General features: G+C 37.5%; 1 protein-coding gene across 1 annotated transcript; it reads left to right on the plus strand.

Annotated features, from left to right (window-relative positions):
• Positions 1-4,898: 4,898 nt before the first annotated feature.
• LOC110712040 (alpha-amylase 3, chloroplastic-like) lies at positions 4,899-17,752 on the plus strand. Its single transcript, XM_021890467.1, has 13 exons — positions 4,899-5,462; positions 5,787-5,917; positions 9,817-9,871; positions 9,960-10,076; positions 10,166-10,286; positions 11,274-11,629; positions 12,138-12,817; positions 13,024-13,213; positions 13,979-14,085; positions 14,286-14,535; positions 15,498-15,620; positions 16,491-16,658; positions 17,193-17,752. Exons 1-13 carry the CDS (start codon positions 5,196-5,198, stop codon positions 17,349-17,351), a joined length of 2,724 nt encoding a protein of 907 aa, XP_021746159.1. The 5' UTR covers positions 4,899-5,195; the 3' UTR covers positions 17,352-17,752.
• Positions 17,753-20,814: the final 3,062 nt, after the last annotated feature.

Raw genomic sequence — 20,814 nt, forward strand, 5'->3', positions numbered from 1 at the left:
GGAAACCGTATGGGGGCAAAAAAGAATGACAAATGTTACAAACCTGCAACCGTATGCCTCATCGGCTGCAGGGAGCGGTGGAGCGATGTACGGCTCATACTGGTCATCCCAGTCCTGCTGCCCCCGACGATGTACAGCAGGCATACCTGTTCTTCCTACGTGGATGTGCTCCCAAGCCCATAACTGCAATAGCAACATACAAAACTATGTTAAGTATGACGTTAGTCATTGCCTAAATAGCTTGTGAAAAATTAGGTTGGTTACCTGAAGCACGATCAGAGGTCCTCCGATCTTGAGTGCACCACTCTGTAAGGCTCTACACAGGTGGCGATACAACATCGCCAAACAGGCACTACCCCAGCTGTATCCACGGATATGATCCCAGTCGTGGTCTAACAGATGTAAGTAAATAAGCTGCAAATGGTTCCCGCTCTTGTTCCCGAACAACACGCCGGATATGAGCAGGAACAAGTATGCTTGAGCGTATCTCTGAACTGTGACGTCATCAGCGTCCGCAGGCATGGCACGAAAAGTATCTCGTAACCAGGCGGTCCTCAACCCGGTGCCCCTAATATTGTCGGGACCCGGCTGCACCCCGAGAACCCGGACTACCAAACCAACGGGATCGACTATCGCAGATCCTGTCACCACAGTCCCATGTACAGGAAGGCGCGTCAGTATCGCGGCGTCCCGCAATGTAACGGTCGCCTCCCCAACTGGTAGATGGAAGGAGTGCGTCTCCTGCCTCCATCTCTCCACTAGCGCAGTGATAAGCTGTCGACCGATCTCCCTGAACCCCATCCGATGAATACCGCCAAAGCCAGCGTACTCGACGTATGCAAGACAGCGTTCATCGACAACCCAGTCGCCCAGAACCCGGGTAGTGCAGTGCTTGCAAATCAGCGTCTTCGCTACGTCACCCTGAAAAAGCATTGGCCGTTTGTAATTAATATTAGATATTATATCAATGAATCCAGAAAAGTAACATATGAAATATTACCGTCTGGTTCCATACGTCGACGCTCCGATGTGTGTCCTGTAGAGTCAGGACAGAAGGGTTTGCGGGTCCGAGTGTCCTATCTTGTTCGTCCATATTATCTATTCATTGAGAACGTTACATACCAAACACCAACACAATAACTGGAATAGCAATTTAACATAAGGTGGACGATTTAAAGGCAAAGACAAAAAATTTCTAACATCCAAAGTAGAAAATATAAATCATCCATGTGACCACAATTTTACAGACTTTAGAAAATCTGGTACAAAATAATCAAAATAACACTACTAGATACTACTACAATAAATAACAAATATAAACTTAGGTCCTACGTCGGTCTAGATGGACAAATACTTCGGTTGTGACCCTGCTGGTGACAACGACTGCATTTGGTCAGGGGCCGGTTGGTGTCATCCATTTCATTGCGTATGCGCTTCGTCCTTGGACGACCTTTTCCACGAAACATGGTGCCGTCCGGAATGAGTTTAGGGCCAACGTATTGTGCCCACTGTGCCCAGGTTGTCTCGCAAGGGATAGGCCAGAGCTATGGTGCATAGGTGTTCGTGTAGGCGGCTGATTGCAGCAAAGGGTCCACCCACGGCCACTCCGACAGTGAATACGTCGCACAGACTGCTAGAACATGAGAACATGGGAGGTGGAATATCTTTGGTTTGTTACATGTACACGTTCTCAACTGCCAGTTAACAGTATGCTTGTGGCCTCCTTTACTACCAATTCGCTCTCCCCTCTCTGTTGTCACTTGGTAAATATGCAAACGATGATTATACGCATCCACTCTATGATATCTGGCTTTTGTGGTGTTCTTCTTCAGGATCGCAGTGACTTTTGGGGGGTATGGAAGTCCCTGATCAGACCTAGCCTCGGAAGACTCCCTTCTCAAAGTGAAATACCTGTTAACTCTGTGGAAGGTTAACTCGACAAGGGACATGATCGGTAGAAACCGAGATCCCTTCAACACATTGTTAAATGTTTCCGAGAAGTTTGTAGTACATATCCCATATCTGCGACCATTGTCGTGAAAGAGAGACCACATAGTGAACGGGACTTGAGCAATGCACTCCATGGCCTTGGTACATGCCTCACCAATGAAACACAAATCAGCTTGAAGTTTTTTTTCCTGCCTTTGGTACGCCGCAGCCTTGAACATATCTCTCATGTCGTTACTTCGCACGTGAGTCTTCAAGTTGGAAGCTATGTGGCAGACACAAAACCTGTGATAGGCTCGCGGCTGGGTGAATCCTACATTAGGATCATTCATTGCTGCAATGATCCCAGGATGTCGATCAGATATAACACAGAGGCCATCCCGTTGCGTGACACGATCCCGAATACAACCCAGGAACCAAGACCAGCTGGATGTGTTTTCCCCTTCAACCACCGCAAATGCTAGAGGAAATACTTGGAAGCTTGCATCAACACTTGTAGCAACCAACAATGTTCCTTTATACTTCCCGTACAAGTGCGTCCCATCGATACAGATAACAGACATACAATGTTTAAAGCCGTCAATACAAGGACCGAAGGCCCAAAACACTCGTTCAACACACTTCCATGTTGCTGTAGTATACACCGTCCACCAAAGATTTGTGTTTCCATACGACACATGTACCCGGGTTTGACCGTAAGAGTGCTTGCATGAAGTGCGGAAGTCTGCCGTAAGAACTCTCCCAATCCCCAAATATTTCAGCTATAGCTTTCTCCTTAGCATACCACGCTCGTCGATACGGGACATCAAAATGAAATTGCTTGGAGATGAGTTCCTGTATGAATTCAACTTTCAAGGACGGATCTTTCCGCACAAAGGACTTCACATACTCTGCTATTATGGACGAATCCAAGTGTGGGTGATCAGTAGATAGTACTTCAGTGACACATGTCTCTCGGTGCGGGCCTTTGTACGCGACTATGGTAAAACCACGCGAGTGCTCACTGGATTTGGTACCCCGTAGCATCCAACCACATTTCTGCTTGCATCGCAAATGTAGGACACCATCATTCGAGGTCACTGAGGTGTAGAATTGATTCCTCTGTATAGAATACATCTTCACCATTTCTTGAAGCATTTTCTTGCTTTCAAGATACATTCCCTTCTGAAATTCTCCCCCGGGAACAAACGATGTGTGGCTACCCGATTCGGCCCAATACTGATCAACTTCATAGTTCTCGGGTACCTCACTGAACCAAGGTATGGGAGTTCTAACCAAGGGCTCGCCAACTTCCATCTGTGTAGGTTCATCATCCTCTTCTCCGTTCTCGTCCTCATCATCCATTTCCGCATACACATCATACACCGACAATTCATTATTCACAATATCATCAAAATGATCTGGCTCTTCTCTAGACGGTGATGCTTGAACATCACCTTACATAGGCGAATAACTATGCAGTTGCATCGGTGAAGGTGCCATGGTGTTTGATGACGAAGGACCGGGTTGGCCGAACATTGTCCCACATCCCCCCGCATGTACTGGTGAAGCTATATGAGAACTTAACGGCATGTGAAATTGATCGTCCTGCAGCATTCGACTAAAGGGTCCCATCCCATATTCATTCGATGGAATGTGGTTTGAGGGCACTTGGAAGGACACGGTGTTGTAATAAGAGACATATGTAGCTTGCTGTTCTGCCCGATTACTTTGTTGGGTACATATAGGCACCGTTTCTACATATATCTTATTGGGAACACCCTTCATTGCAACAATGCTCCTCAAAGCTTTCAAATGTCTGTTCGTAGAGACAGATAACACTTGAACCCCATGACCAGTATCAAACCTCATTTTAATGTTCAGTTCAACATTCATTGGGTTTGAACCAATCAAATCATTAACTGTCATGTCCGGTTCAAGTGTTACCGGTTCCATATTTCCTCCACTATACTCAACATTTGATCCATCACACAAAATTTCACCTCCCCACCGGCATAACAACACTACATTTTGTCCAGTCATATTCTACATAACCAAAACACATATTAGGATAATTGAAATCTAGAGCGAGGTAAAAAAAGTTGCCCACAAACAATAAACTAATATGAAATGGTAGATAAATTATCAATAATGAAATAACCGTCTTCTCACCAATAATATATAATTATCAACAATTATATTTCACATATTACCATCAATAATTTCAACTATTTCACATATATGTACCACATTACCATCAACAATTTCATGAACAATTTCATCAACAATGTACCACATTACCATAAAAAATTATCAATTAAGAGGGGCAGCAATTATCAACATTACACTAGTTTGAACAAAACAACAATTTGAACAATTCAACAATTATCAACATTACACTATTTTGAATTTAGGGTTTACCACGGAATTGAGTGGAGAGGGGCAGCAGCAACACAGTGGTGGCGGCAGCCCGGTGGTTGACTGTGGTGGCGGCAGCGAGATAGAGTGAGAGTGAGAGTGATGAGAAGTGAACTGCAGCCCGCGAAACACGAAAATAACAACCATAGAAACGCTGTCTGAGGCAACGTTTCATTTAAAGATAAAAAACACTATAAACGCTGTCTCAGACAGCGTTTTTAGTAAAGATTAAAACGCTGCCTCAGACAGCGTTTTAGGTAAAAAAAAAAATTCACTTTATTAAAAACTCAGAATTTAAGTTGAATTTATTTTTTAGAAAAAACCAGGCATAAAACGCTCCTAGAAGTTTAGTTTCGTAAATACTTTTGCCACGCAACCATTTTGGTTAATATTTAGCAAAAATGACTTAGTTTGAGAAAACGTCCGTAGGACGATGTAGTCGAATTTGAAGTGTAATAAAATGGAGGTAGTATATCCATCTCTTCGTTTTGATTCAATTAAAAAGAAATGGGCCAATATTTACCCTAACATCAAAAATGGCTCTAACAAGATCTTCTCTCTTCCAATAAAATAAGTTGCACCTCAAAAAATTTCCATGTACTTTTTATGTCGACCAGATAAAAAAAATCCAAAATTAGTGTACCATGAGAGAGAAAACGTGTGATTGCTAAAAAGTTAAAGAGATGAAGGTCCCATTGAAAAAGATCTATGAACCAAAATGGAAATCATGGGCAACATTATTAAAAGGCAAAATTCAACTGAAAAATCTAGGAGATAACCAATCCAATCCATTCTTCTCTCTTTCTCTCTCTTTATTAACCTCCTGATCACCTGGAAAACCTGTAATTAATATGCCTACCGTTGCAATTGAACCGCTTCTTCATCATTCTCTCAGACAACAATGTCCCAGAATTAATCCAATTAATCCTCGAAAATTGTTACCCTTTTCACTCAATTTCAGTTCAAGGGCAGCTAGAATTTGTGGGAGTTATTCTAGCTATGGACGTTCAAAACCCCTTTTTGTTACTGCTTGTTCTGCGATTAGTACTATTCCTGTTACCTCACAACCTACTGAAATTGTTTACAGTGAGACATATGAGTTGCCATTGGTACAAAAGGTCTGAAAATTAATTACCAAATTCATATTTTTATGTTTGATGATATGGGTTTGTGTTATTTGATGGAAATGTCTATTATTTTTGCCTAAATTGGTGTGATCATTATTTGCTTATGTATCTTATTTTTTGGTTTTGTGAAAATGGGTTCTTCTTGTTTGATGATTTAATTGTTATTTTTTTTATTTTTTTTATTTTTTTTTATGCATTTTGTCGAGTTGAGGTTGATGATATTGTTGAATTATATATTTTTTTTATAAGTTGGGTTGTTTAGTTTTTGGTAAAATGTTAAATAGTATAGATTTTGTTTGATTTGGAATTGTATAGGTGGAGGGCAAGATATGCATTAGACTGGATCAAGGGAAGGATGGAGATAGTTGGATATTGACAGTTGGGTGCACTCTTCCAGGGAAATGGGTTCTGCACTGGGGTGTGAATTATGTGGGTGACGTCGGAAGGTATTTTCTATCCATCTATTGTTTGTGTTTGACATGTTTGAATGTGAATGGATTTTATTAGTGTGAGTTTTGTTATTATGATCTTTGTTTATACTTGTACTTGGTTAATTTGGATTGTGTTTGAGAATTGCAATGTGTGTAGGGGTGAAAGTTCGGTATTCGGTTTGGATTACACCCCAAACCGAATCCAAACCGAATTATTTCGGTTTCGGATTTTTGAAACCGAATCCAAACCGAATTTGGATTCAATCCAATCCAATCCAAACCGAAATAATTCGGTTTTGAGAATTAAATCCAATCCAAACCGAATTTTTATGGGCTGCTGTATTGGGCCTTAAAATCTGGGCTTTTTATTGGGCATATAATTTTGGGCCTTTTAAGGCCTAAATTTTGTACCTGTTCCTGAACAAAATTAAAGCATAAATTTTAACATACAACTTTCACAAGTCACAACCATATGCCATACTGCCATAGTAACTAAATTGTCCAGCCATACTGCCATAGTAATTAAATACACTTACACATTGTCCACATTGAGACATAAGAACTTAACAAGTCTTAAAACTATCAAAACAGTCCACATGATGAATTGATAATAAAACAAACAAACAGTCCACAAATGAACTAGTTCAACCAACAGGGCAACTTCATTCTTAGGCTCTTGGCAGAAACTTCAAGTCTTCAATCAATAGGGCAGCTTCATTCTTGGCAGCTAACTCTCAATCAAGCTCAACCAAGTCCGGGTTTTGACCACCAATTGTCATATTCCTCAAGTCTAATAACATTAAAAAAAAATAAACAAGTTACATAATATATATGAAATAATGAAAAAAAATAACATGATAATTGTTGTTTTATGTTACCTTCTTCAAGATCTTCAACTTCTTGTAAACACTCTTCTATATTAGGAAAGGGAGAAGAACGTAGCCAATTTTGAGCACAAACAAGTCCTTCAACGACCTTTGGAGTTAAGGAGCTCCTAAATGGGTCTAGAACCCTACCACCAGTGCTGAATGCACTCTCAGAGGCTACTGTTGAGATAGAGACAGCAAGTATATCACGGGCCATTCTTCCAATTGTTGGAAACCTAGCACTATTAAACTTCCACCACCCCAAAATATCAAAATTTTCACATTCCTCCTCCGTTTCCTCTTCTAAATATTTGTCTAACTCAATTTTTGCTTCTCCATCTTTCTCACACTTATGTTTCTTATACTTACTCTTCAATACCTGAAGCTTCTTTTGTTTGGGAGAAAATTGGGAACTGTCCATACTTGAGGACACTTCCTCCCTAATCACATCACCAGAAGAACCACGATACTCCTCATACAATGCATTCAAACTCTTTCAAATTATTCACCAAAACAAATGCATGCTTAGAATCATAAATTTCAATTAACATCCACTCAACATAATCTAACTTATAACGAGGATCAAGCACAACAGCAATAAAAATCAGCATGTTCATTTTCTCCGGATCACCCCAATATTTGTCATATTTCTCCTTCATTTTAGTAGCCATAAGACACATCTCCACATCATCATTTGTCATCAAATCTTTCAAAAGGACAGCAACACTCACCAATTCATGGAAAAATAAATTGGAAGTCACATGCAAAGACCCAGAGACACGCAACGTAAGATCATAAAAGACTTGTAAAAATTCAGAAAACCTTCTGACTGTTTCCCAATCCTCAGAAGTAGGGCAGCCCTTCCCCTCCCTCTCATTTAACTCAATCACATAATGAGGGTCCTCCTCAGAGTACCTCTCAAAAGCATACTCAAACACCAAAGCAACATCCAACATTAAAAAGGTGGAATTCCACCTAGTAGGCACATCAAGGCACAACAACTTTTTAGAGTTGATTTTTTCTTCCACAACACATTTTTTAAACCTTACCAACCTAGAAGGGGATTGTTTGATGAATCTTACAGCTTGTCTCACACGAGTAATAGACTCATTAACAATTTTCAAGCCATCAGACACAACCAAATTCACAATATGAGCAACACAACGCATATGAAGGAACCGACCCTTAAGAACCCCAGCTTTCCAACCATTTATTTTCCTTCTCATATATCCTATTGCGGTATCATTTGAGCTAGCATTATCAACATTTATGCAAAATACTTTCTCAAGTTCCCAATCAAGCAAACATTTCTCAATTTCTTTCCCAATTTCCTCCCCCTTATGACTTGATATAGGACAAAAATTCAGAATACGTTTTTGCAAATTCCAGTCATTATCAACAAAGTGAACAGTCAAGCACATGTAATTAATTTGCTGAATAGATGTCCATGTATCGGTTGTTAATGAAACCCTTGAGTTACACTTTTTTAATACCAATTTCAGCTTTCTTTTTTGAGTTAAAAAAGTTTCATAACAATCTTTAGCCACAGTAATTCTGGAAGGGACATGAAATCTAGGCTCCATTACATTACAAAATTGTTTAAAGCCTACTCCCTCAACAAACTTAAAAGGCAATTCATCAACTATAACCATCTCAGATAAAGCTTTTCTAATTACAGTTGGATCATATTTCACATAAGACAATCCACTAGTACAACCACTTTCAATTTTATTGCTTTTGAAAGACAACAAACTTTGTTTTGATTCTTTAGGAGTATTATAGGGGTACTTACGACATCTATTTATATGAGCCCACAATGGACTAGTGCCATTTCTCTTTGTACCACACTTGTATCTCATACCACAGTACTTGCAACGTGCTTCCATTCCAGTGTGTGTTTCTTCCTTGATAAAGTGCTCCCAAACCTCGGAACGATCCTTCATTCTCTTCCTCTTGGGTTTGGATTTTTCATTGTCAGATTCATGCTCCTCAATAGGGACATTCCCTTCAACATTATCCATATTTGTGGACATTCTGATAATCTGATTTAAAACAGAAAAAAGAACTCACTCAATAACCAACAATTTTTATGCAAATCTATGAAAAACAATCAATCTATCAAAAAGAAAACATGCAATTCGAGCATAATACTATAATAGAACAACATATATTCTGAACTCTGAAGGAATATCAGCAATTCGAGCATAATACAATTCGAGCATAATAACTATTCAAAGAAAACAATCTATCACCAATTCGAAAATAACAAAGAAAACATGCAATTCGAGCAGGAAAAGAGAAGTGCAAGTGAAATCTGAAATTCAAAATAACAAAGAAAACATGCAATTCGAGCAGGAAAAGAGAAGTGAAATATGAAATATTGAAATTAAAGCATACCGGAACACTCGAACAGGTGGTCAGCGGCGGCCGGCGTTGGAACACTCGAACGGAACACAGGTGGTAAGTAGGAAAGCAGGAAAGCAGGAAGTAGTGAGGTGGTGGATTGGTGGTGGTGGACGAACGGAATGAGGTGGTGAGAGGGAGAGATGAGGGAAAATCTAGGGTTTTAGTGAGGGAAAGAGAAACGGCTGACTGAAACTCTGAAAGGGAAAAGGGAAAAGAGGGAAATTATTTAGGGTTTGGGTATATATATGTAGGAAAATGGGCTGAGATAATTGGGCTTATAAATTTCGGTTCGGTGTTCGGTTTTCGGTTTTTAAAATCCCAAAACCGAATCCAAACCGATATAATTCGGTTTTCATTTTCTCAAACCGATCCAAACCGAAAACCGAACAAAACCGAACCGAATTGCTTATTCGGTTCGGTTTGGTTCGGTTTTCGGTTTTTATCCAAACTACTTTCACCCCTAAATGTGTGTTAGTTGGACTCTTCATTTGAACCCGTAATACTTTGTCTGACCCTCTGATTCACGAATCGAGTTGGTCTCGAAGTTGATGCCTTGATTCACACCCATACTCCTATTCTTGTTTTCTATTTGTTTGGTAGGTTGATTTATTCATTTGTTCTATTATTTTAATGGATGTTCAGGGAGTGGGATCAACCTCCAAACGAAATGAGGCCTCCAGGTTCTGTTGCTGTTAAGGTATTCATGCTTTTAGTCTTGGAGCTTGTAATATCTTGAAGCTACTGCGTGTATAATGTTTAGTTTAAGGCCATTTGTAAAATTTCAGGACTATGCTATAGAGACACCATTGGCACAATCATCTTCCTCTGAGGGTTGTCTTCATGAAGTGACCATTGATTTCAATTGCCATAGTAAAATTGCAGCTATCAATTTTGTGTTGAAGGTCATTCTTTCAACTCTTAGAGCTTGTGTATTTATACCCTTATGCTTTGGCTGTATCTTATTTTGCCTTCATGTTCACAATTTTAACAGGATGAAGAAACTGGATCATGGTATCAGCATAAAGGGATGGATTTTGTGGTGCCTCTTGTTGATTATCTCTGTGATGATGAGAATGTTGTTGGAATGAAGAAGGAATTTGATTCATGGCCAGGTGGAATATATCATGATGCCAATTTTTTCACTGAGGTTTATTGTTTGGCTTTGAACAGTCTGTTGTCTATTGACTCTATTCCTTCCATGACTAATACATGAATGATATCAATGTATTACCTTCAACTCTTTAAAAATTACAATATTTGGTACACTTCTCTATGATGTTGTTGCTTACTATTTCTCACTTACAACATATGATTGCCAAATACTCCCACTGTCCCACTAAGATGCCCCAATTTCTTTTTATGGTTGTCCTATTGTGTTTGTCCCATACTCTTTTTGGAGTAGATAGATAGACATAAAAGCTTGGGAAAGGACAAAGTAAGAATCCCACATGCCAAACTTCAACCAACTTCTTAAAAAGTGAATTCCCCTCTATGGGGCAATCGGTGGGACAGAGGCAATCAGTCGAACCACCACGGGATCACATTGTTTTTCTCGGTTTAGAACCTTTTGAGTTACTAAAAATCTAAAATTTCTTCCATTGGGTATTATGTGAAGCATGCTCTTCACAATTATCTTTGTACTTACTGATGTTATTGTATTGTACACTTTATGATTTGTATGTCTACAATTCTATATTTATAGTTAAAAAGATGGTCAATTTAGTTTGTAAATTTTTAATACTGCAGAACCTTCTTCTTATCTTCTATACCAGATTAAGCAACTGATAGAATAAAATAGCCAGTACATAATCTGGGTTTGGAAAGTTCTAATGAGTGAAATTTAGATGGTTGCTTTTCTTTAAATTTTCTGTTATTTCACACTGCAATGTCTGTTGAAAATATAACAGCTGCTCATTTGGTGTTGGCATGACTAATTTGGCCTCCTAAGTTGATTTCCTGAATTAGTGGCTTTAATATAGATAAACAGTTCATGTGAAACAAAATTTTAAGAACATGATTGCTCTCTTTATGCTTAAAAAAACAGATGTATAATGGAGAGGGCTCTTATGAACAATTTCTTGTGATCTTGCTTGATGTAGGAACTTTTGGACAGTTGTCTAATATGCTTCTTAAAAGCGAAGGACCTCTGTGTGATGTTGAAGGAATTGATGAAGCGTCGCCTGAGCTTGCTTTAGCCAATCGAATACTTGAAGGGTTTTATGAAGAGCAGCCTATAGTAAAAGAAGTTCCTGTTAGCAATTCACTGTTTGTCTCTGTGAGAAAATGCTCAGAAACGGATAAGAATATTGTCTCTTTGGAAACTGATTTGTCAGAGGATGTTTTAGTTCATTGGGGAGTATGCAGAGACAATCTCATGAAATGGGAAGTACCAGAAGCACCACATCCACCAAATACCAAAGTATTTAAGGACAAGGCATTGCGCACAAAATTGCAGGTATGAAACTTGAATTATAAAGAGGTACAGAAGGGTATATCTAGTTAAATTCAATATAGTGCTATACGTATACATACTGCTGATTAGTCCTCAGGTCCATACCTCTGTGTCCTTTTCATTCCATCTAAAATATAGGTAATGTTACATTGCCAATAATTATAATCCGCATTTTTATTGTTTGTTTCCTATCTCCTCTCTGCTGGTTAATTCCAAAATAATTTTCTGCCCCTACTACCTTACAAATTTACCATTAGCGCATAATTTTCTATGCTCTTGTTGTTACTAACTGTCCACTATATTGGCTTGCGATCACAAGGGTGCTAAATATATAGATATCTGAAGCTAAGCTGTCTATGGTATAGTGCCTTTTAAAATGACCGAGTTAGTAAATCATACGTTATTTTTTTTTAATTACATCAGGACAATGTTTGTTTTGATCCATTCTTTATGACACAATTTCTTCTTTAATGAATTGTCTAATCTCCAGCTTCATTCTTGTCTTTTTCAGACTAAAGGAGACGGAAGAGCTAATGGACTTTTTACTCTAGATAAAGAAATTACCGGATTTCCTTTTGTCCTGAAGGTGAATGATCAAGTGTGGTTGAACAATAGAGGAAATGATTTTTTTATCCCTCTTTCCAGGGCCCAAAGTGTGGGTAGTCCATCTGATGAAATAGATAAGAAGGTATCTTCAGAGTCATTCTCTGGATCTGTGACAAAGGATGAAGATCCACCAATAGAAAATCAAGAAGTTCTTCAAACTACTTTTACAGATGGAATCATCAAAGAGATACGGAAATTAGGTACTGACATCTCTTCTGACACGAAATGGAAAAGAAAAAGTAAAGAAGCACAGGAAACTATTCTGCAAGAGATCGAAAAGTTGGCTGCAGAAGCATATAGTATCTACAGAAGCTCTACTACAACCTTTCCTGTAGAAGCTGATTTAGAAACTGAAGAGTTAGAACTACCAACTGAACTTTGCTCTGGGACAGGGAGTGGTTTTGAAATTCTATGCCAGGGGTTCAATTGGGAGTCCCATAAATCTGGAAGATGGTACATGGAGCTCCTCGAAAAAGCTTCTGAGTTATCATCACTTGGTTTTACTGTAATTTGGTTGCCACCACCCACTGAATCTGTATCACCTGAAGGTTATATGCCAAAAGACCTTTACAACTTAAATTCAAGGTTAGCTTTGTCACCTACTACTATTTTGGCTATAAGTGAAGGATCTTTCAGTTCTCTAGCTTAATTATTTTTCTATATCAGAAAGCATGCATTTTACTCTCCAGTAAAGATGAAAACTTAGTTCATTAATGTGCTTTTGACATGTAAAGTTTAGACGAGTTCATGACCACATTTCTTTTTCTGGCTGTCACTACTTTGGGAAATAGATATGGTACAATTGATGAGCTGAAGACTGTTATCAAGGCATTTCATAAAGTTGGTATTAAAGTTCTTGGAGATGCTGTTATAAATCATCGTTGTGCACACTTCAAAAACCAAAATGGTATTTGGAATATTTTTGGAGGTCGCCTTAATTGGGATGATCGTGCAGTTGTTGCTGACGATCCTCATTTCCAGGTTTCTACAATTTTTATTTATTTTTTGTATTAAAGTGCACATATACATATTCTTTCCCTTTTATATCCAGTCATTGGTTGGACTTTCCAAAGTAAGATAATGTGGCATAGCATTTTACCTAATTGCAAGATTAATTGAGTAACCATTGTAATTAGAGTTTACTCGCTGTGGTTTCCTAACTGATGGAGATAATTATAAATACCTCAAGGTTGACTTAAACATTTGACGGGAAAATCAAGAAACTTTTTATAGTGACAAAGTAATAAATGGGTTTAAAAAAGGGATTTCTATAAGGTTTTGGACTTTTGATTGCAGCTAGCTGCCTAGCTTGCCCCTTTTTAAGCAGTTTCTTGTTTATTGGTCGAAATATAGCTCACCGTGAACCCATATATATACCCGTTGCTAATATACATTCAATTATGTATCAATATTCTATCTGACAGCTATGTGTACTGGCATCAATTAAGGATGCGACTTTTATGGTTTTTTGACACTTAAAATCAACACTAGTTTGTGTGGCAGAGTTCTCTAGTATTAAAAATATTATGTGCATTTTGTGTTTGCATTTCAAATTTGAATTTGTGGAATAAATTGCATAGTGTACTCCAGACTCCCAGAGACTTGCAACATGAAAATTATTTCATATTATCAATAGATTTCTCGATCTTAATCCCCTTTTTTATTTTTATTATTATTCTTATTGGCTACCATGATTTGAGCACAGGTATATTCCTATATGACTAAGATTTTGGTTGTGCTATCCAGGGTAGAGGCAATAAGAGTAGTGGAGATAACTTCCATGCTGCACCGAACATTGATCATTCACAAGACTTTGTAAGAAATGATCTTAAAGAATGGCTACGCTGGCTGAGGTTAGTCACTCAATTGCTCGGTGTTGTTAATTTATTATCAAATTGTTCATTATCTGGGATTTATAGTTTTATACTGAAGCTACAACTTATTTAGCAAATAATAGATATTTTATATTAGTGGTTTTCTAGGAATATCATTTATAATCTGCATGCTTTGTGCTATGAAATTACTCATATTTTTTTGGTAACATAAAATGCAGGAAAGATATCGGCTATGATGGCTGGAGGCTTGATTTTGTGCGCGGATTTTGGGGTGGTTATGTTAAGGACTACATCGATTCTAGTGAGCCCTACTTTGCTGTTGGGGAGTACTGGGATTCACTTAGCTATACGTATGGAGAGATGGATTATGATCAAGATGCTCATAGGCAGAGAATTATCGACTGGATTAATGCTACTGGTGGAACTGCGGGTGCATTTGATGTCACCACAAAAGGGATTCTCCATTCTGTATGTATCTATTCACGTGCTACAAAAGTAGAAGATAACATAAAAATGTTTCATCTTTTAGAATTTGGTTAATATATCTTATCAGTCTCATAGAAGGTAATGCTACATTGCTATCCTGTTATCTCATTTTTATTTCTAATTCTATGAAACTTTGGATTGCTATGCCTGCCAAGCTTCAGATAAACGAAGTATGTCTCTGGTTTATATTCTGTACCACATTATTTATTTTCACTTGGCAATCAGCAGCTGAATTTATTAATGTATCTGATGTATAGATGATTTGTTCACTTGTATGGCATTTAGGATGGAGGGTATTAGGGGGAGATGCATATCCTACCTTCCCTAGGGCAACACTGTAACAATCGTCCCCTTTGGACATGCATGATAAGGTGGTTATGAAAGAAGATTGAGACATATTAAAAAAATCTTATTAGATCTCCTTTTTGGCTAGCCTTTTTGACTAGTCAAGTTGATCAGTCGCCACATCTGCCTACAATATATTTACCCAGTGCTTGAGGTATAATGCTTTAGTTCATCCTGTGCTTTTCTTCCCAACCAAAGTCAGCAATAAGAAATCATAGTCAAGTGGAGCTATATTGTTTTTAACACTGTTAGACCTATCAGTGAGGAAATATTATCTTCTCAGTGAAGTACTCTAATAACTTTATTAATCATTCTCACATACTTTGCCTCTCCCCTCTTCAAGGTAAGCAATTATCAGAACCATGCCTTTTTCAAATTGTGAACTTAATGGTGTAAAATAGAGTAATATGACAGAGTGAGAGGTGAGTTTCTCAGGAACCAACTTGCATGCCATGTTCAGTATCTCTTGTTATTGTTGGCTTCAAGCGTGTTGTAATAGTCTTAATCGACTTGCATAGCTTCTATTCCAGTTCAATCATCATATTTTTAGTACAAGAAGATTTTAAACTGTGCTTATTAACTGATGTCACTTGCCCCAGGTCCTGGAGAGATGTGAATATTGGCGTCTGTCAGATCCAAAAGGAAAACCGCCTGGGGTTGTTGGCTGGTGGCCTTCTCGTGCTGTCACCTTCATTGAAAATCACGATACTGGTTCTACCCAGGTGCATGCTTCTTTTTCTCTGTTTTGTCATGTCATGATCGAGACTCAAGGTTGCAAAATTGGTTTTCAAGACTGTTTCGTTGTTCCATGCTCTCAAAATTTGTGGTCTATTCTTTAATTTGGTGGATAATGCTCTGTTTCCAATTGTGCTCCAGTCTCTTAACATCCCCTATATGTTGGCATTTTTTTTTCTGCATTTATCATCATTTTTGTTAAATTCAGGACTTTAGTCATTTTACACTTGTCTTGTTAATTGCTTTGGATTTCTTTCTTGAAATGTTTGCTTGGGAAGAAAAGATAGGTATTCTATCCTTTGTAACACGTATGTTTTCACTTTTTTGGTAAACTTATGGATATATGCATGGTAATAAGCAAAATTACACCGATGGCCTACCTTTAAAAATGATTAATTATAACAGTTTCATAGGTAAATATATCCGAAGATTTCATTGATTTTGCCAAGGCAGCTTCATATTTTTAGCAATGATGCCAATACGAAATGATTTTGCACTATCTCAATCCAATGATCCCTCTGTGCCCAAAAGATTGGAAGACTTTCAAACTAAGGTTTTTAGTTGTTATGAAGGTTAGGCATTTGTTTTTGGATATTGGTTATGTAAGATATCTAAAAGTGGAACACTTATTCCCTGACTTCCCAGGTTCATACCTGGTGAATTCTTTTTCTCATTCTGTGTGGTCCATTTCTTACCAATTCTCAATGATATAAGGATATCAGAACTGCCCATATCATTTTAGCTATGGAAGTCTACACTTTATAACATTGTTCTTCCATGTACGTCTGCAAACATGTTTTATTTTTGGTAGCTAAATTACAGTTTCTCACTGCCTTTACTTGTATACTTTTGTGAAGGGTCATTGGAGATTTCCTGGTGGCAAGGAAATGCAAGGTTATGCTTACATCCTGACTCACCCTGGAACGCCAGCAGTTTTCTATGACCACATCTTCTCAGACTACAAACCTGAAATATCTGCACTTATCTCTGTCCGAAATAAAAACAAGATCAGCTGCAGGAGCATTGTAAGTATCTCATATTCATTAGAATCTTAATTATTTGAGATTCTTTGTATGCTTGGTCATCTTTGTATAGTTTATTTTACATCATGAAAGAATTTTTTAAGTTATTTACCATGTTGCTGATAAGTTTCATATGGTACCTTAGTTATAGACCTTTAAACTTGACCTTATTATATGTGGTCCCCCATAAGTGAAAACAATGCTCATTTAAATTAATTTAGTCTTATAGTCATTTATTTAGAGAGCAAAAATACAATAAATACATGTAATATTATAATGTAAATGTCAAGTTCATGAAAAAATCAGAACTATAAGGATGTTTTCTGACAGCTGAATCCAAAACCCTACCCCACCCTTGCCCCTGAATGATCTTCCTAGAGAGCTGTCGCCAATGTCGGGACACGATAGTTTTCTACCCAGTAGGCTGCACTATTGTTCCCTTTTTCCAATTACAGTGCTATATAGACTGCCAGGACGTGGATTACAAAAGCAGATAGGGATGTATACGACTGAAAATTACCTGCTGGATTTTTTCAGGTTAAGATAACCAAAGCAGATAGAGATGTATACGCAGCTGTTATAGATGATAAAGTGGCCATGAAAATCGGACCTGGTCATTACGAGCCACCAAGTGGGTCCCAGCAATGGTCTGTGGCTGTTGAGGGAAGAGATTACAAGGTTTGGGAAGCAAAGTGAGAAATCCCTGAATTTTTTATTAGAATCAAGGTGGGGAGAATTTCAGGATTGAATTTCTCAGTGTAGATCATGTAGTAAAGTAATCATCACAAATGCATAGGGTTGATCTATAATTGTACAGGAAAACCAGTAAGGATGGTTTGCATTTGCAGAAATTGGCTCTGCTCTGCAGTGTATCTGGCATATTCTTGCAATCTACTGATGATTAAGTATGAACATGATGTTGCCTTTCAGCGTGTAAGTGCTGAAAGTATATACGGTCTGTATATACATTCTTCAATAAGCAGAGGATGCAAGTTAGCCTTGTACTGGAAAAACCTGTAATACCATTTTTTCTACAGAACAGGAGAATCATGTTTATTCATTCTGATTCTGAATAAATGTATCAGTTATTCTGTCTACTTTTTTGCTGTCTTAAATTTGTACAAGAACATCCTATGCTAAAAACACATCTACTCAGCATAGTGGGTGGAAATATCATCCACTCACCAGGTTATATTTTGATAATCCTAAAGTACATGCTGGTGTAATTTGATAAACAATGAGCATAACCAGGTGCTGATAAAAGACCGAGCTTCCAAAGTCTTAAGTAAGCAGTCTGCTGTGCTCCTATATATGTTTCCAATTAACACTTAACCAAACCAAGCAACGCTTGGTCTAGTGGTAAGGGTTTGGCTTCATGATTAAGGTTATGAGAATAAATCTTACCAAGGGGTCTTTGGGGGTGGCAATTCCTTATTCTTTCCCCTCGCCCCCAATGAGTTTGATTTATCTTAATTTATGTTATTTTGCATGTGATAAGTTACGAGTTAAAATAGATGGGATTTAAATGTGAACCAACAACATTCTAAGAACCTTTGTGATTTTGTTTGAAAAATTGTACATTGGAAAGTGTTATTATTTGATTTTTTGAGAATGTAGGTAGAAAAAAGAATTTGGGATTAATCAAAGTTTGAGGCCATTTAGGGTATCTTTCAATGTTACTAAGTATTAACACTTGAGGAGCACCATGCTCGTTATTCTTTCCATGTCAAAAAAATAGCATAACATTCAACAAAAATCTACATAAATTTGAATATGAACGAAATAGCTCAAATTTTTCAAAACATAAACACTTTTAGGGGTTTGAAAATACCATATATTTCTATAACATTTTATTAATTTTAATGTCATTAGGGGTGGGACTTCGGTCTGGCAGTTCGGTTTGACCTCAGTTTGATACGGTTTCGGTTTGAAACGGTTCGGGTTAAAACGGTTTCATTTAGACGGCGGGTCGGTTCAGTTCGGTTTTGATTAGTCACAGGTCGGTTCGGTTTCGGTTTATTTTTGTACGATTTCAATTCGGTTCGGGTCATAAACGGTTCGATTTATAAACAGTTCGGGTCATAATCAGATCGGTTAGAAACGGGTTGCTTCAGGGGCGGATTTACTCGGGTCAATGCCGGTTCGGTTTTTAAACGGTTCGGTTAATAATCGGGTCGGTTTGAAACAAGTCGGTTCAGGGGCGGGTTTACCCGGGTCAATGCCCGTTCGGTTTATAAACGGTTCGGGTCATGATCTGACCGGTTTGAAACGGATCGGGTCATGATCTGACCGGTTTGAAACGGATCGGTTCAGGGGCGGTTTTACCGGGTCAACGTCGGTCCGGGTTCATATCGGTTCGGGTCATGAACGGATTATTTTAAAATGGGTCGGTTCAGGGGCGGGTTTACCCGGTTTAATGCTAGTTCGATTCATATCGGTTCGGTTTATACTCGGTTTGGTGCTAAAATCGTTCGGGTTAGTTTGGTAATCGGTTAAATTGGATCGGATTGAAATCGAGTTCTAAAAAGTGGTTTTGACCGGTTAGCGCGTTTTGTTTTATATCAAGTTGGGACTAGTATTTCCATTTCATTAGCGGGTCGGCATAGGTTGGTGAAAAAAATAATGGATCGAGTAGAAATTGGGTTTTAAGAGATTTTTGACCGGTTAGCTATTTTCGTTTTATATAAAGTTGGGACTTCGTCACTTTATTTTCAGACATCGGATTATATACAATTACACAAATCTTCATTTATTCAATTATTCTATATCATGTTAATATGTTATGTTTCAAGTTTGGTTATACTCTTGTTGTTGTTTATTCGATATTATCATATTAGTCTATTACAAATTTATAATGTATTATTGTTTCATTATTAAATATATATTTTTAGGTTATCAGCTTCTTGTTGGATTGTTTTAGATATCGTGTCATGACCATGTTTTGATGAGTTGCTACTTTGAATACGATAAATCGATTCAGATATCAGATTATATAGAATTACAGAAATTCTCATTCATTCTATATCATGTTAATGTGTTATGTTTCAAATTTGGTTATAGTCTTGTTGTTGTTTATTAAATATTAGTCTATTACAAATTTATAAGGTATTAATGTATTATTGTTTCATTATCAAATATTATCAGGCTATCAGCTTCTTGTTTTAAAGATCGCGTCATAACCATGATTTGATGAATTGGTACTTTGAATACGATAAATCGATAATTGATATTGTAATAAACTAATAATTTAATGTTACGGAACTATATTTGGATGTTTAATTAAAATCACGATTATTCAATTTCCCATTAGTCTAATAAAGTAATAATTGACAATTGTTTGTAACTATTCCATAATTTTGGTGTTAAAGTTATATTGTTGAATTACTTTGTTGTCTTACCCTCTCTAATCACCTTTTAAGATTACGTGCCTACAAGGCTGCAACATATATATGTTGCAACTTGCAAGTTAAAGAAAACGGGTGGGGAAGTAGAAGTATTCAATTAGATCGATCATCAACTGTTTTAAGTTTTAATAATCAGATACATTTATCGATTATCTATACATACCAATGATAGTATGATACCAATCGTACCATACATTATTATTTATTACATATACTGATATACATATAACTAATATACATTAAATATGTCATATTGAATCAATTCCAATTTCCAAACATTTGTGTTTCTTACAATTTATAAGTTACATAAAGTTAAGAGTACAGTAGTGTTTTTATTAGTACGTAGCTATGAATAAAAAAAAACATATTATCCAAATCCATTATCCCATGATCCGTGTCACCGTCTTATATTAAATATCAGCCATTGATTTGCATGTCATCTAACGACCTATCATCGCACACATTCCAATTCACGATCCGTGTGTTTTCTTTTTCACCAATCAGATCACTCTTACAATCGTCTCTTTAGTACTCTTTTTGATTTCTCTCTCGTTTTCTTAATCCTCTTCTGTAATATTATCAATTTTTTGAAGCCATGGCTGATAATATGCTCACTGCTCTCTCGTTTTCTCTCTCATCTCCTCTTCCTTCTTCCTTTCTTATTCTTCCTTCTTCTCCCTTCTTCCGTCTATGTTCTCCTTTCTTCCATCTCGTTTCTCTGTCTCCGTCCACCGGCACCACGCACGACGGTTTTT

The sequence above is a fragment of the Chenopodium quinoa genome, unplaced genomic scaffold, assembly GCF_001683475.1.
Source record: "Chenopodium quinoa cultivar QQ74 unplaced genomic scaffold, ASM168347v1, whole genome shotgun sequence".
NCBI classification, from domain to species: Eukaryota; Viridiplantae; Streptophyta; class Magnoliopsida; order Caryophyllales; family Amaranthaceae; genus Chenopodium; species Chenopodium quinoa.